The sequence below is a fragment of the Drosophila persimilis genome, unplaced genomic scaffold, assembly GCF_003286085.1.
Source record: "Drosophila persimilis strain 14011-0111.01,24,50 unplaced genomic scaffold, DperRS2 tig00000191-arrow-pilon, whole genome shotgun sequence".
NCBI lineage: Eukaryota > Metazoa > Arthropoda > Insecta > Diptera > Drosophilidae > Drosophila > Drosophila persimilis.
In genome coordinates this window covers 5062767-5079799 of record NW_020825298.1, presented here as the reverse complement: position 1 = coordinate 5079799, position 17033 = coordinate 5062767, and the positions used below count along the sequence as shown (strand labels likewise).

At 40.5% G+C, this 17033-nt stretch overlaps 3 protein-coding genes across 3 annotated transcripts; 2 read left to right on the top strand and 1 right to left on the bottom strand.

Moving 5' to 3' along the window:
* Nucleotides 1-514: 514 nt before the first annotated feature.
* Nucleotides 515-1364, top strand: LOC6589118 (guanine nucleotide exchange factor MSS4 homolog). Its single transcript, XM_002015238.2, has 2 exons — nt 515-640; nt 699-1364. The coding sequence occupies exons 1-2, from the start codon at nt 518-520 to the stop codon at nt 939-941; spliced, it is 366 nt and encodes a 121-aa protein (XP_002015274.1). The 5' UTR covers nt 515-517; the 3' UTR covers nt 942-1364.
* A 541-nt stretch (nt 1365-1905) lies between these two features.
* LOC6589119 lies at nt 1906-5953 on the bottom strand. Its single transcript, XM_002015239.2, has 4 exons — nt 5548-5953; nt 2870-3043; nt 2387-2810; nt 1906-2307 (listed from the first exon to the last, which is right to left on the bottom strand). Exons 1-3 carry the CDS (start codon nt 5600-5602, stop codon nt 2596-2598), a joined length of 444 nt encoding a protein of 147 aa, XP_002015275.1. The 5' UTR covers nt 5603-5953; the 3' UTR covers nt 1906-2307; nt 2387-2595.
* A 3549-nt stretch (nt 5954-9502) lies between these two features.
* On the top strand, nt 9503-13721 carry LOC6589120. The gene is made up of 3 exons (XM_002015240.2): nt 9503-9639; nt 10332-10495; nt 13120-13721. The coding sequence occupies exons 2-3, from the start codon at nt 10435-10437 to the stop codon at nt 13494-13496; spliced, it is 438 nt and encodes a 145-aa protein (XP_002015276.1). The 5' UTR covers nt 9503-9639; nt 10332-10434; the 3' UTR covers nt 13497-13721.
* The last annotated feature ends 3312 nt before the right edge of the window (nt 13722-17033 follow it).

Genomic DNA, 17033 nt, shown 5'->3' with positions numbered 1-17033 from the left:
GCCGGATAGCGGGAATATAGCCTACGGAAAAACCAGTATTCTAATGAAATGCAAAATCAAAACCTTCGAAAGGCTTTATCTCAGATAAATAGAGTCAGATCGGTGAAGGACTAACTCTTCTAGGATCGTGAGGATTCGAACTGTTGAACGGAATCTCAAATAAGTTTCAGTAGTGTTAATACAAATATTTTCACATCGGTATATTTACGGTATATTTTTTGCCACCATGTCCAGCTCACACACCTTGCAATGTTTTCATAGAATTTTACAGTTTATTTAAAGACGCGTTGTGGACTAGCCAATGCAACAATGAAGATGCAATTAAGATGAGAATTTAAAATTAGCCAGTCTTGTAGGAAATTGATTTACGAATCGGATAAAATTATGAGTTCACAACTTATTGGTTTTGGTCAGTAATTGGTCAGTATATTTTCGGTATATTTCGTTTTACTTTTGAGGGTCACACTCCAATTTGTATACATTCATAAGAAAACAAAAACCCAAAAAAATTTAAAACATGACTGAAGAGGCCACTATTTCCGATCAAATAGCTGATGGAAAAAATAAAACCAATGTGCGATGCCAGTTCTGCAACAGTTTAATGCTGAAGGCGCGCGAGGGGAGCTACAGCGAGCAGGAGGTAAGTGCCGGCACGCATCCATGATTAAGATATTCTAATGCTTAAGCTGTTCTGCCAGATAGATGTTCCGCTGATGGTGCAAAAGCAGGACAGGACGGCGGACAACCTAAACACTGAGCCCTTGAAGCACTTCTGGCTGGTGAAGGATATGCTGACGTTCGAGAACATAGGCTTCTCCCACACTGTGGATGGCAAGAAGTTTCTGGTGTGTGCCGACTGCGAACGTGGACCCGTGGGCTATCACGAGCTGAGCACAAAGCATTGTTACCTGGCCCTCAAGCGGGTGGTGCATACGGACTAGGTGGCAGACTTTGTAGCTAAGATTTCAAGGCTTCATTTATCATTGAACGCACATTGCTTTTAACTTTTAACTGTCCGCAAAGGCCCATTAAAAAGTGTGTATTATATATCAGTGCGTTTTGTAAGATGTGCCGCAGAAGAGCTGTTAAATATACATGTATTATCACTGTATTTTAAGCAATCCCTGGCCTGGGCAACACGGAAAGACACCTAGTTTTTGTATTCATATTTATTGTTTTTCACTTTAAACATTTTACAATTTTATTGCATTATAAATATTGCATTTTTAGAGGAGATTCTTTCTTAATTAACTAAAAAATTGTCACTATAAACTGTTATTTTGCTATTTTGAACTAAAAATGATGTATTTGTTGCTTTGGTTGGTTTCTGTAACGTTTAACATACATTTATTTTATTATTTTTATTTTCTTGCATTTATCTCTACAATGGACAAAACTTTTGCACATTTGCATTCGTTCTACTACTTGGATGTGGATGTCCCATAATGTTGGTTCCTTTTTTATGTGGGATGTGGGGATGCCTTTAGCCGGGAGGTGGCTCCATTGTGGGTTTGGTGTCGGTGTCCTCCTATTCCTCCTCCTGCTCCTCCTCCTATGTGGTAGATGAATCGATTCTCAAAGTTTTCCGTTTTTGGCAGTTGGTTACAACAACGAGTGTTTTTATTTTCTTTTTTTTCGTTTTGGGGAGTGCGTTAGATGGGGGCGTGGTTTTCGCTTGGCCTCTGGCTGTGTGGTGTCCTTTAAGCGTGCTTCAACTATTCTAGGAATGGGTATGGTTTTGGGTTTAGGGGATTTTCATTTCTTGATTCTTACTTTAGCTTCTTTTCTAATTATACTATAAAGTGTGTGTTTAATGCTTTTTCACGGCTTTTGCTGCCATTTAAATACTTTTTCGTTTGTTTAGCGGTTTAATTTTTTAGAAATTTCTTTAGATTTTCTTCCATTTTTTGTTTGTTTTTCTTTTGTTAATTTTAAGTCTTATGAAAATAAAAATAGAGAAACTTAGACAAAGAGTGTTAACATTTATAGTTTATTTACTACTGTTAGTTTGGGGCCTCCTTTGACTTTTATTTCGTTTGGTTTAATTGGATTTCTTTAAATACTTTTTAACTGCGGTAGGTTTTAGTTTTTATCGTTATATTATACTCGTATTCTCGTACATTAGTTTCAAAATTCATACTGTGTAAAATAGATTTGAACGATTATATTGGCCAAATGTAACATGATCTCTTTTTGTTTTTTATATACATTTACAACTTAAGCAATTCTCTCGTTTATTAAATGTTTCGTATAAAGCTTTTTACGGTTCTCCATTCAAAAATGTTACAAAATCATGCTGGGACAGAGCTGCAAATGATACAGATACACCATTAGATATTAGATATGATTGTTTTTCTTATTCTCGTGAACTTTTTTCGGTTCTTACCAAGCTCTGTGGCAGCTCTCTACGTGTGGACCATCTTGATGGGAGGGTGAGAGGGTAAAGCGGCAACGGGTTTCACAGAAGTGTCACAGAAGTTAAAAAGAGTCAGCAACAATACGAAAACAAAAAACATTTGGTTGGATGATGAATCGACGAAAAAACAAACCAAAAAAACACAACTGAGGCGGCTCCTCGCGTCTCCTGCGGCCGTCCTAACGCTGCAGCCACTGGAAGGCGCCCAGCAGGAGACCCACCATGGCCACCACACCCACCGTGGAGGCACTCATCGTGGCAGCGCCATTGCAATTGTCCGTATCACAGGAGCAGACCACCTGGCGCCCGCCAAAGCCGGCACGCGAATAGCAATAGTTGGTCGAGGTCTGGTTCTGATATCCGCAGGTCCGTATCACGCGGCTATCTGGGGGCACTGCAACAAGAGACTCTCAATTTAATGTTCATCAGTTTCGCTGTACTTTCTATACGTACGGCTGTTCACAGAGAACTCAATGATCTGTGTGATCTTGCGACAATAGGTGGGTATCCCCTTGCCACGAGACGAGTACTGCTCATCGCAGTCCTTTAGCAAATTCTCTGGCGGTATGTCCAGTGCACAGTTGGCATCTTTATGGCTATTGCAGACAAAGCATTTGATGGCATAGCCTGGAAAAAAGAGTAACGAACGGGTGTATATAGTGGTTGTAGTGGTTATAGTGGTTATAAAGGATGGGATCTGTTCCTCCCTGTTTAAAAGGTACCCTTTACTGATGTCATTCAAATAAGACAGAACCTTTCCTCTACTTTTCTCTGGTACAGAATTGATTTGATTTCCATAATTGCATTTATGCATCCTGTTGGGAAAATTTCCCCCTCCTATTAGCTAATGGCACCCATATACCTTTGCTAATACAATATTCCTGCCTTGCTGGGAATATTGCCTTCTGGTGGCACTCAGTGTTCCACTTAATTGACCACAAAGCAACCAAGTTAATGCCAATTAGAAATTTTCCATTCCTAGCATACGTTTAACCTTAATAGTTTGATAAAAAAAAGCAGAGAAAATAATAGCAAATAGCATATAAACAAATATCAGACGTTGTCAGGGCAAATGATACACACAGCACAGATTCTTCTATATAAAGAGATCTTTATAGTACTTTTGATGGTTGTGTTGCTGCCTTAGCTAAATTGAATTTAAGGTCGTGCGCGACACGAGATTCGCATTATTTAATCTTCGGAATATACAGATCCAAAATGTTGTCTCTACTGCTCTCTACAGTGCCCTCTTCATCTACAATGATGCAACTTGTGATGCGCTTTTGCTTCACACTGTGTGCCAAAAATGGCACAATGGCACGGAAACGGTTGAGATGCCAGTGATGAAGCGACGCCTCCATTAGTGCCATACTGCGAGTCTCTTCAGAGGCGATTGCTAATTGAAACCACAGCAGACATTGTTAATGGACTCCAATAACTTTGCTACTCCTCCTCCTCCTCCTCCGCCTCCTACTGCTACTATACTTCTCACCCAATCTGGGTTACATAAGCAAAGTGGCCATAGCGGAATAATGCCTGCTTTTAGGCAGTGCAGCTGATGGGCGAACAATAGAAAGGAAAGTAGTAGAAGGAGTATACACCCTGTGGGCTATAAGGAATCTTTTGTTTTAGAAGTATATTGATTTAAAATGGTAGGGTATAGCTCATCCTATAGGGTTGTCTATTCGATAGATTGAATGAGTGAGTCTCTGAAACATCAATGAATAGGCCCAGAAGCTTGTATTTCTAACTACATCTGTTAGAGCTACAAGTCTCTATCATCTTTATCATACGATCTATCTCAACTCTGTTGGAATTAATAGTTTGAGAACATCTCGAACGAAGATATCATCATGCAATCCATGCAATAAAATTTGTATGACTTTAATGACTGAAATCCTGAATGACTTATTGGCAATCAAATCAACCCATCAATTAATCAATTAAATACCCTTAATGGAACATTTTGTGTCGATTTTCAGACAGTTCAAGCATTTTCCGTCCATTAAATATTCATTTAGAAATTTTCTTGCCATAAAAGCTTTAAAAGTTTCCACTGTTCGTACTGTTAGTCATGACAAATTAAGGTTTGTTATAGTTTATAAATAGCCATAGATGCAATTGCATTGATTGCATTGCACGTATAGTATACTTGAACGAATATGTATCTATATTTTTGGGTATAACCAAGAATGAGGGATCTATTGGGTTGTTTACAAAACACACAGATTTCCGCTTTCTTCAGTCATATCGACTTGAAGATTCCCTTTATGTAAGACGACTTTGGGGATATGGGATTACTGCATTTGGCCCCTGGCCGGACTCTTGGCCAAATAGAGTGCGCATGTCCTACATTATACTTGCACACACATATACACATGTCGACATAGGAAAACGGGGGGAAAATTTGATCCACTTTTGAAAAAAGAAGGCAGGAAGAGCCAACGGAAATGTAGAGTAATTAGGCCTGTCATTTGAGTTATTTTAATGACAGTTTGGGGGGACTTTACAACTTGTATCCAGAGATAGTAGAGGTGTCAAATTTTGGTGGGGTGTCAGGACAACAACCCTTAAAGACAATGCCCTAGCTCCTTTTTGGGGGAAAAAGCTGTGCGCTGTGAAAGAGAGCCGCCAACAAATGAAGTAGAGAAAAAAGTTCAGTTTTTGCCCAGGGCTTTGAGAAGAGAGAGATAGAGAGAGACGGGACCGAGACCGAGACTCACTGAAAGGAACCTTACACACGATACACGATATATGTATCTATTGGAATGCAAAAATGCTCTTACTACTCGGAAGGGGAGTGTGCGTGCGTGCAAGTCGTGTCGGGGTGTGTGTGCTGTGATGTGATGGACAAAAAGGCGCCATGGCGGCCGGCTTAGATACTCCTTGGTGGCGTCAAGACGGCGCCACAAGCTCTCCCCAATTCATTGCCCCCACCCAATGGTCTCTCTTTCTCTCTCTCTCACTCTCTCTATCTCTACCGCTCTCTGCGGCAGAGTGAATCGCTTATTATGTAATCGTAATCGCGATATAAGGGCTTCCGCTGGCTATGGTATTATCTACTCTACGAATAAGTTGGAGGATGGTATGGTTTTTGTGGGAGTGTTCCATTTGGTATGGTATCCTTTTACCTTGCTGCACGGCTACGGCCAGAATCAGCGCACTAATCACATAGATGTACTGCATTTTTATTCGATTCTTTTAATTGTTGTCAATTCTACGATGATGATGATGCTCTTCCAATTGAAACACACAGCCAGAAGGGACGTGACGCACTTCGACTCGGAACTCGACTATTTAGTTGTGGGCACAAAGTAATTTAGCGAAATTGATTCGTTCGTTCTTTTCTCTTTTTGTTCAATTGAGCTTCAGATTCGACTCAATTCACGGCTCCTGATGCTATCTCTACACACAAAACGATTGTATTAAATTATTTTCCCTGCTGACTCTTGTGCAAAAAACAAGCGCTCACGGCGCACACGGCAAACGCTGACAAACGGTTGACAAACGACTGGGCGAATCCGGCAGCAGGCAGCAGGCAGCTCCACACGACAAATGTAGCACGAATGATTCGTTTCGTATGTGGAGGCAGCTGGCAGCTGGAGCTGTAGATGGAGACCGACCCCATCTAGCCCCAAAGCTTTCGCGGGAAGCTTTTTGAGTGCGCGACGCGGCGCTGCGTCCTCTTTCTTTCGGTTTTGAGTGTGTGGCTGCTGCACAGGGGAGGCAGGGAAGGAGCCGAGCCCCGAAAGAGCCGCAAGTGCAAATGGTTCTGGGGCTACACTGACCAGCATGGGTAGGGGTTATGGAATACAATTTTCAGCCTAAATAAATGACCAAAATTTCATTGATAATCGTATATGTATATGAGTGACCTCTTGGCTCCTTCCTGGAGAATTGATTTCTTTGTACAAGAGAAGTGTATTGTGTATTGGCATTGTAAACTTTTCCTTTGAATAGCTAAAACGTTTCAATAGCACTCTTGGACCTACAAAAAAAAACTGCAGCTAGAACCACAACAGATCTTCCTAGAAAAACCCCGAGTTCTTTCTCATTGATGCTCCCATTCTCGTTTTCCCACTCCAACACATTTTCATATTCATAACTTTCATTCAAATATGTCCTAATTAATTCTAATTTTGCAGCTTACTTTGCCGAGAGACTCTCAACTAATTTCAGCCTGCAATTAAGCGAAGTGACTGCACTGAACCCCATGGCCTAACCCTGAGCGCCACTTCAACCGGCCGTCCAGACACTCAATAAAGAGGCACACGTGAATGGCCCAAGACCTCATATAAGTATGCACTATACGTACGTGTAAATGATCGTGTACGATCATAAGCTAAGCATAAATCAGCCTAGTGCATTAATTAAGCTTAATCGCAGGCTTCCTCTTCGAGCTTATCAAAAAGTCTCACAAATTGTGGCCCCAAGCCGCTGGCCAATTGAATTAGGGGTCTCGTCTCGTCTCTCGTATCTCGCTTTCTCTCACTCATTCTCACTTTATCAGCTTATTCTTATTTTTGCGGAGCATTTTGGCTTGGACTCTGCCTGCCTTTGTGCCCCAATCAGCGCGAAAATTAAAGAAGCCATGGGGAGATTGATTCAGGGGTTTGCCCTTTGGGAGCACACTAGTTCTCCTTGAGATCTCTTCTCACTTCTCAGTCTGGTTTTTTTTTTTGTCACTCTCCTCCAATTGATGCTGTAGCTATAAATAGATGTACGTAAAGTGGGAAGCAGTTTTGTCGTAGGGTTAAAGTACGTATAACCCATTAAGGGCTGCTCCTAGACGGCTCGTACTCGATTTATATGAAACTTTGATATGTTTGCCTTGAAAGGCATAGTAGTTGATAGAAAGACAAAAGATCCAATAGGTATTTATGGTATTGCTGTTAATTCTGGGATGCTGTTTGTAAGTTTTCCATGTCTGGTCCGCGCGAAAATTATAGTTTATAGTTTATCATTTTCATGGGTATTTAAATACCCAACGGACCCGAATTCTCAGAGTACATAAAATGAAAGCTTTCTAAGCACATTCTAAGCTTTCTAATCCAAAGCTTTCAATCAGTGAAACCCGACTAAAAGCTTTAATCTAACTTTAAAAAAACAGGGTTAAGTTTATACTGGGTTTTTGATTTTGAAAAAGTTCCCCCTTTTTTGAACAGCTCAAATTTGGTTCCCTCTCATTTGAATTGGTTTATTTTGTTAAGGGGAAGCCCATTTATTTTGTTTTTTTTTATTACAATTAATCTGGAAATTAAATGCGACAATTAAATGCTCGGTGGGGGCAATAAAGGGGGAGGGTAGGGTCGTTACCTCTCCAGACAGACAGACAAGCACTTGGCTGATTCAAATTCAAACCAAACCGGTTCCAACAAACAAGAATCTGTTTTCATAATCCGAATCCAAAGTCTGACCCACCAATAACGCAATACAATTTTGTGTGTGTTTCAGTACTTAGAGAACAGCTGATTTTCCATGGATCGATGCGATCTCAATGCCATTTGCCCCAAAGCCAATGACAACACAACACTCTTTCTAGAATTTAGTTACACGTTCGATTTGCATGCGTTTGGTTCCGCTTACTGTCTACTGTCGGTTGAGGTATTTCGCTATTTGAGTGTTTCAAAAGTATTTACAGACGGCAAAGTTACGTTTAAAGTGACATTTAGTGTGAGTAAACAAAAATAATAGGGAATATTTGAACATTCTTCGAATAAACTAATTAATAAAAGTAAATCCAATGGATGACCTTGATAGAGTATTTTTTACTTGAATAATTTACTATTAACTAAAATAATTTTCACTCTTTGAACTAGTGTTTTATGGATAGTTTTTGAAAGGGACGATTCTTTAAATCCACCCTTTTCTTATACACTTTTCAAATTTCCTCAATTTCCTTTCACTTTCCATTTTTACAAGCAAATTTTCCACTCTTTTATGTCCAAACGATCGCGTCATAAATCCAAGCGCTTTACCTGTGAACCGCTTCGAACTGGCTGAAACCGGCAACTGAGTCGGTTGACCACGGATCTCATTTCGTTGGGCAGAGTGGAAAATTTCAAATTTACATAAGTAGTTGCATGGCTTGCATGGCTTGCAGAAACCGAAATGAATGAATAAAGAACCGAAGAGAAATGAATTAAATTAAATGTTAAGAGGCACTTGCAGCGATGACTCAAGAAAATGTTATTGTGAAACTGAAACCGCCCTGAACTAGGACAGATGATAAGCCAGGCGTGTACTCCGCACACTCTGAATCTCAATCACTCTGGCATCTATCTCTTTAATGTTTTCCTCAATTAAGAATCAGAGTCTTGGTGTCTGGCACTAGACCAAACCAACACAACTGAGTTTTTGGAGGTAAATACCAGTTTTAACTAATCCCCAAAGCTGATAAGAGGGCGGGAAAAACATATTGAGAATAGCAGTGTTTTGGAGCGACCTCCGGAAGAAGCAACGCTCTCTAGCAGGTCTGTGCCTAGGATTCTCCTAATAAAACAATCAACAAGTAATGGGGATTCACCTGCTAATTATTTTGGGGTGGGAAGGGAACCATTCGGAAGCAGGTATTCAAATGGGGTTAATGTCGGCTAATGAGATGTCATTTCGGTTGAGCAAAGTCTTTTGTTGTCTGGGTTCCAGTGACGTCACAGCGGCTTGAACCGGTTAAAGGCGGTAGATAGCCGGCTTCGATTTGGATTCCATATTGTTTTTTTTTCTCGGCTAAGAACCAAGCAGTAAGCCAACTGGAGCCGGACCTTATCAATGCACTTACCTTGTAACATCATCTCTCTCTCTCTCTCTCGCGGAGAGTTATTTTCCCCATCTTTCAATGCAAAAGGGGGCTTCAAGACCCCGACCCGGCCCCGAGCAGACGATCGTGTGACGGAAGTTTTTCTTATTTGCTGCCGCCTGTGGGGCGTTTCATTCTCTCCCGCAATCTTTCTCTCTCTCTGATTCTCTCATTTTCTCTCTCTGGCTGAGCTGAGTCTTTTTGAAAAATCAACGTTTTTTGAAATATTGAATACGAGTTTTCAGATTCATCTCGACGGTGACCGCGTCAAGTTCCCCATTCGCCAGTCGCTCTTTACAATCGACATACATATAATAATCTTTACATCAATCCGATTGTGTGTGAATAATTGCGTGTTTTGTAATATTACGTATGAATATAAATATATACAAATATTGTGGCAGTTTATCAAATTGATTTGTTGAAGGTGAATAAACTTCTAGGCCTACATTTTTAAGTGTGCAAAGAATTAAGGAAATGGAAAATATCAACTTCGAGTATTTATGAAATAAATGTGTGGAATTATGTAGATTATTTTCAAGAACAAAGATAAAATATGATATGTGTGGTTAAGATCTTCAAGAAGTATTCCTCTGTTACACAGATTCCAAAAAAGTATTTTTGTAACAGCTTTATACGAAAAAATAGTTAAACGATTGTGTTTTGAGAGCAATTTCTATATACATATATGGAATATTCTAAAAAAAAATTGTGTAATATCTCAGCTTTTAGAACAATTCTAAGCCTGCAAAGATTTCAAGGATCAAGGATGTTTTTTAGATGAAAAAATTTCCTCCTCGACTTTTGACCTAGTTTAAATAAAGGAAAAACTGTACAAATTCCACCTGCACCTTCATTTACATATTTACTAAGTAGAGTATATAGAAAATCTGAAACAAATAAAGCAGCTTTAGTAACATATTAGCACTTGTCACGTTGAGGGGCCACGCTTTCATACCGGTTTACAAAAGTGTAAATAAAAACAGCATACGTTAAATTATAGATTATAAAAATGCAAAAATGCTAATGAAAAGACCTCCGCCGCTGCTTTCTGCGCTAATCAAATTACAAACAGAACAAAATATCAGATAAATATAATAGATTTTCCGTCTGTTTCAGCCTCAAGGTTGGATAAGCCATAGATAGGATTAACCTCAGATTGGAGATCAAGTTCGCAGATCCGACACATCCCAGAAGCATTTCAGAAAAAAAAACCGCAGAAATGTCAACGACGCTTCTCGCCTACGCCGTGTGCATTGGATTGATCGTCAATCTCTTATCAGGTGAATATATAGTCTATATTTAATCTATAGTATATAGTATATATAGTATATGTTTAATCAGGTTGGGTCGCGCACATTCTCTAGAGAAATATTGGGGGTGGCGGTGGCGGAATTCGCCAGCTGCCTTTTGTTCATTAATCACATTAAAGCCACATCCAATTTGCCCAAAGACAACAAATACAAGCAAATTGAGTTGTTCTCTGCTTTGTATTAGGCAAATTGATTAGTTTTTATTTTAGCAAATTGATTGAGGGCTTTCTTTGAGTCTTAAATAAAATGAAATCAACCGCATCTCGTCAGGCAGTCGGACGCGCTGATGTGGAAACCCATGGCAAACACTTTTCACTTTGTTGTGTGGGTGTTGTCTGTGAGTCACCTAAACGGATTGCCTTTGCAATGGAAAATGGAAACCAAACCTCAGAAATTTAATTGATTTACCAAAAATGGAACAAATTCTGCTCTCCTGTGGATAAATGGACGAACAATTTCTTCCCTTTCTCTGGCAGCAGCTCTAATCAAGTGGAAGCCATAAAAGAGCTAGAAGTCATCCCAGATGATGAATGGCTAACCAATATTTGATCATTGATATGGCTAGGTGTTGGATAGATAGGTGTGTAGGTGGTTATGCTGTTATGTGGGTTTTAGTAGAGGAAAGATAATGTGAGACAAGTGCAAAGCCTTTAAAAATGCTCGACTTTGTTTGAGATGCGATGAAGAAGATACCAAGAAGAACCATTAGAAAAGAACGCAATCCACATAACAAAACTTTTATCTTTTCCCAAAATAGTTAATCTGTTTGTTAAACAAAAGAGGAAGAATGCTTTCGTTACTTAAACTAGTTGGAGTTATGAAAAATTCGAGCTAAAGGAGCTTAAGTAGTAGATTACTTTCAGTCTTCTATCCATCATATTTATACATTTCTGCATATTTCATTTAACTTTCTTTCTATCAGTACGTTTTTCGAGCCATCTATTTATCAATCTATCTATCATACGAGTATATCTATCTACTTGGGCAGCTATCTTTATATCTATCCAATATTCTAGGTGTATTTTGTTACCCAGGTTTATGTATGTTTCAGGCTATCTATATTTATAGCCATATATACAGCCTATCCATCCATAATTCTATAAAGCTAAATCTATGCATCTGTTCCCATTTTGGCACTATCTTTCTCCAGCTCGTAGGTAGTATTTTTCAAAAATTCTATTCTATTTCACCCACTCCGAGTATCGCTATTGGCAAATTGATTGTCCAAGCAAATTTCCAGCTCGCACTCACCTGCTAAGGGAATATTTGAATGGCGTTAAATTATATTGAAACTGTTTGTACGCGAATATATATACGTCTATAATCGGTAATGCAAATATTCACGTTTATGGGCATAAAAGCGGCAAGTAAATGCCACTTTCCCAGCTGCCAGTCCCTGCCCTGCCCCCTTTCCAAGGCAAAGAGCCCCGCGATTCAAGAGCGCGTTTCATTAGCGTACGATTGTCAGGCGGAAAGTTGCAACAAAGGCAACAGTTGTGCGGCGCAGAGAGTGAAAGAGGGGCCACAGATATCACGCTTGAGTGCACCACCGACCACCCCCTTGCCCTGATACACCCGCCCCTCTCTTTTCAGCTCAAGTTCAAGTTTGCTGAAAGCCGCATGAATATGCAGCAAATGTAAAATGCAAATGAAAATAGTAAAATGCAAATTCCGAATCAGATTTCAAATACCAAATGTAACTCGAGACTACAACTGCCACTGCCACTGCCACCGCAGATTTTTATGGCAGGTGATTTTTTATGACACAATGTTTGTATGTGTTTTTATTTGTCTTAATTACCAAAAAAGAGGGGCACGTGAGTGGCTTACGAGGCGTCTAATTTCCCCCCGTTTTCACTGCCCTACGCCGTCTCTATGCAAAAAGTTGCGCATACGCCTCACTAAGCGCTCGACATTTGTAATCCTGACAGGTTCAGGCATACGAGTATTTCAAAATTTACAAGTACAATATCAGAGACCGCTATTACTTTTGTCTGCCTTTGTTTTGCTACAAATGTCCTTGCCCTTTGGCGTGGAAGTGTGTTCCTTGGGATAGTACTATCAGAAATACCCTTTTTAATGATCAATTATATGTTTTCTTTACAGGAATTTGAGGTGGGGCTTTAGAAATCCTATTGAATATGCGTATCATAAAGATTCGTTTTGATCATTTTAGATATGATATCCGAGATATCATTTTCAGCTCCCAGTAAGGGCTCCCACTCTTCGCTGCAGCTCTGCCATCAGCCGAAGGCAAGCCATGTTTTTTGTACGCCTCTCGACGTCTCGCGTGCCAGCAGTTGGATATGTTTCGGCATTTACGAGTATTTTTTGCTGTGCCCCCAAAGTAGTTGACATGCAATTATTCAGGTTACTGCAGCACGTTGACGGGGGGCTACGTTTGAGAGTCGGTTTGTCAGGGGCTGACATAGTGGCTGACAGGGCCTGGGACTAGGGGCGGCGGCGATGGCTAATAAAATAATTTACTGTCAAAGTGTCGGGGAGTTTGAAAAGGGCGAATCGCGGCATTTGAATGCCGTTAGACATTAGAGGTTGCAAATATCCAATTAATTTGTCTCCTTCTACGATTTCAGTGGACGCCCTGCGATGCCATCAGTGCAACTCCCATTCGAACGAGGACTGCGCCAGTTTATTGGTCAATACACCACGCGCCCAGCGAGATGACCAGTTTCTGAAGGACTGTGCACCCCGTGGTGAGAAGGAGGCCTTCTGCCGCAAAACGATCCTGAAGTTCGAGGTGAACGGGGAGCACCGCATCGAGCGGGGCTGCGGCTGGATCGAGGAGAAGATGCAGAACGCCTGCTTCACTGCCGACAACGAGGGATACAAGCAGACCATATGCACCTGCAGCCAGGAAGGCTGCAATGGAGCCACCTCCCTCCTGGGGGCACAATACACTCTGGCAGCCGCTGCCATCAGTCTGCTCGTCGTCAGCCTCATCAGAAACTAACCTTAGGCCAATCATTCATCCGAAGCGTATGCGCCTGCTCCCTAAAAGTACGAGTACCTTCAGCTACCTGTTTTTTCAGCTATGCCATATAAGTAATGTTATGTCTACATCTTCCGAAGGGACAGGCGCTCCCATCTGTCCGGCAACTGTTTCGCGTTTAGTTTTGTATTTCTATTTAATTTCTATGAAAATATAAGCCTTACATTTAACAAAAATATCCCCAGAGCCCGTTCCAACTCTCGCTTGCTTGCTTTTCATTTGGAGCTTAAAATTTCAGCTTGATTCTGCAACTTTAATCCTTGGACCAGACCTTGGTCCTTGGACCACTTGGGTTGGATGTGCAGAATGGGAGGATGTTTTGATAGCCTCAATCTCGTGCTCTGAGCTGTTATTGCTTCCTGCGTTGGCCAAGCCCCATCGCCATCCCCATCCCTCTGCCCTGCCATATTTCTCCACTTGCAAATTGTTTAAGCCGTCGGAAAGAAAATGGATAAAATAGGTTAACTTAAACGGAAGTGAGACTAAAGCAGTACAAAGATAATTTTTATAATATCAGGCTACAAGAAGATTAACTATTAATATTAAATCTAAATAAAGCAGAGAAGAAACGTGGCTTATAAAAGTGCTTCTACACATATCTTTAGATAGGCTCCATCTACAAAACACATTCAAATCCATAAATCTGATACATTTTCACTCTGCTTTGCACTCAACATTGATTCTCTCACAGAACCACAACATATCATAATCCTTTTATACTGAAGCACTCTGCCGAAAATCGTTAATTACTCTGTCCGACCAAAAGGCTGTCCATTAATTCACGATGTATGCCTAAAACCTATAATCGTTTCCCTACAGCAATTCAATTATTTATGTTTTGCACTTAAATCACTTTGACATCGACTGAGAGAACTTTCATTTTGGCAGAAATCCGAAATTTATGCGTTAAAAGGGAATGCGGGGAGATGGGGCTCTTGGCAGCCGGCTGTGCAAAATGTTGCGGCAATTATATAAAATCGAAATTTTCATATGGAAAAGGCAGTGGGATGAACGCATGAATTGACCAAGGACTCGCCTACACTCTATACATTTGCGAGTGTCTGTCGCCCATCTGTCCATCGCTTTTGATAGTAGCTGCTGCCAAAATGTCTGCAGAAATTGCTTTGGATGTATGGCCAAAAGCAGAGACCAAAGTCAGTGTCTACGCAGGCCAAAAATAATAGGGCAACTTTGTTAGTTTTATTGTTGAGGCTGGGGAGGATGGAGAACGGGAACAACCCTTAAGACATGTTGGCCCATTAAGTCAAGCACAGAACCCACCCAAAGACCCACTGACTGGTGGCTTTTTTTTTTGCTGTGAACAGTAACTTTAATGCGCTGGCAGTTGTTGTTTGTCTTACCACAGACACAGATATACAGGATATACACTCTCACAGATATGTATACAAGATACTCTGTCTCACAGAAGGCTACTCGGACACAGAGACAGTCTACACTCACAGATACATCCTCAGAGCTACAGATACAGATACAAGTGCTAAGACGACCTACATGCGTTACATTTTGTGTTCTGTCGTCGCCAGTTCAAATAGTTCTGCAGCTTTTGTCTATGGGTGCGTTCTGTCGCCAGTGTGGCGCCCCTGGCCACAGCAACAGCATCCGCAAAGCATGCCAGGCCCCATGATCCGCCTTCCGCTGTGGCCCCCACACCATCCCGCATCCCAACCAATGCTCGACCCTGCCCCAGCCTTGCCTCATGTCTGTGTTCAGTCGCTGGCTTCCTTTTATTTTTGTGGACAGCTTGGCGCCAACATAAAAAACATTGATTTTGAATTCACAGAGCGCCCTCGGGCCAAAAAATATTGCTCAAATCATTTATTACTGTTGTTGAAGAGCATTTTCAGCATCTGCTTAATTGTTTAAACAAAGTTTTCTAGAGCAAGGAGTGTTACTTTTTTCCCAAAAACCTAATTATAGAAATCGAAAGAAAGTTTTCAATGATAATTTGATTGGCAAGGGTGTTAAACATGGCAATTCCTGTGCTTACGACTCATAATAAATTTTAAAGGTATTGTTGTTTTTTATTTATCATGATAATTCCGATCACAAGAAGGTATGGCACGGCTCAGAAAGCCCCACATATAGCGGTTAGCAGCTACAGATTTGAATTGTTTTATGTCTATTGAATTTTGCGACATGATTTCTACATACCATTTCTACAAGCATTTTACATATTACTTATTGACATTAATGGTCCGCTACCTTCGTGTTGCATACTTTCGGGCTTGCGACTTTTGGCGAAAACAATTATTGAGGAAACTACGCATACGCGGTGTTGTACGCAACGAAAACATTTCTTCCCCCAAGTTTTAAGTTGGCTTTCTTTTTGTTTTCTCTGTGAACGTGTAAATATGAGTGCAATGCCATAATCATAATATTGTGCGAGTAGGAATTTCCATAATCAAAGTTGTTCTCAGTTTTGTTTTCCAGGCACTTCTGAAGGGGTAATTGTCTGTGAAATCAGATGGGTTTTTATGTGGTGGTTGAACCAAAATTTCTTGGAATAAATTTAATATAATTTTAAAGTTGTTTTTTTTTCAAAATTTGAGATGTTTCTAATGCTTCTACAAAACGAAAAATTATCCGACTATATTAAGAGAAGACCTCGAGAGTTTTCCAAAGCTTATCATCCCCGGTGTATATTCATAGAACATGAATCATATCGCCTATTTCTACATATTATACAAGTATTTTGTTCTTTTTCTTAATACCATTGGCGCGATATCCTATCCAAGAACATCTTTCACTTTCTAATGACGTTAAAATCTCAACAAAGTTTTCGTTGTGCTCGCATACAATCTGTCTCTGGCATTCGTTAGCATTTTAGAGCGACTCGCAGATTTCTTATGTTAATCAGTTGGATGATTTATATGTGGCTTTGCGTACTGCAAAAGAACATAAATATTTTTATTGTTGCCCGCTCGAAGGGAGTCACGTACCGACCATGACGTATACGCAATCCGTAGGAGATATGTATTTTCACATGCCGCCTAGGATATTTTGTATTTACCACGCCCTCAATCGAAAGGCTGATTGTTGGAGATGGTGGTGATGATTCTGTCACTGCTGCTCCTGCATTCTAGGGCACGTGCAGAGGGAGACACCCACAAATTGCTGTCATAGTTATCCCCGGGTGCTTCCACTTCCGCTACGTGCTCAGTCAGCTCATTGACCTGTAAATTGTAAAAGGCAAGTGGGAAAATGAAATTCTTTTCCCTCTTTTACCAGCTTTTGTTCTCTGCTTTTCGTTAGGGTCTACCTGAAGCCGCTGCTCGAATTGCACTGAAATTGCAGTCAAGTGCAAGCGATTGCTGGAAAAAATTACGTACTTTGTGCATTGTTTGCCTGTTAAATTGATTTTATGTGCTTTGCATTCTTCAGATGATCCATAAAGGATTATGGCAGAGCGGGGCGGAGTCTGCTACATCATTACTGCGAAGGGGATTTGTGGAATTTGGTATTTCTATTAGAAAAACA

What these genes read in the sequence shown, in the direction of transcription:
- LOC6589118 (XM_002015238.2), top strand. Translation starts at nt 518, where the DNA reads ATGACTGAAGAGGCCACTATTTCCGATCAAATAGCTGATGGAAAAAAT. An exon ending in GGAGCTACAGCGAGCAGGAG is followed by an intron (nt 641 to 698) that starts GTAAGTGCCGGC and finishes CTGTTCTGCCAG; the next exon opens with ATAGATGTTCCGCTGATGGT.
- LOC6589119 (XM_002015239.2), bottom strand. Translation starts at nt 5,602, where the DNA reads ATGCAGTACATCTATGTGATTAGTGCGCTGATTCTGGCCGTAGCCGTG. An exon ending in GGCCGTAGCCGTGCAGCAAG is followed by an intron (nt 3,044 to 5,547) that starts GTAAAAGGATAC and finishes TCTTTTTTCCAG; the next exon opens with GCTATGCCATCAAATGCTTT. An exon ending in TGAGTTCTCTGTGAACAGCC is followed by an intron (nt 2,811 to 2,869) that starts GTACGTATAGAA and finishes CTCTTGTTGCAG; the next exon opens with TGCCCCCAGATAGCCGCGTG.
- LOC6589120 (XM_002015240.2), top strand. Translation starts at nt 10,435, where the DNA reads ATGTCAACGACGCTTCTCGCCTACGCCGTGTGCATTGGATTGATCGTC. An exon ending in GATCGTCAATCTCTTATCAG is followed by an intron (nt 10,496 to 13,119) that starts GTGAATATATAG and finishes CTACGATTTCAG; the next exon opens with TGGACGCCCTGCGATGCCAT.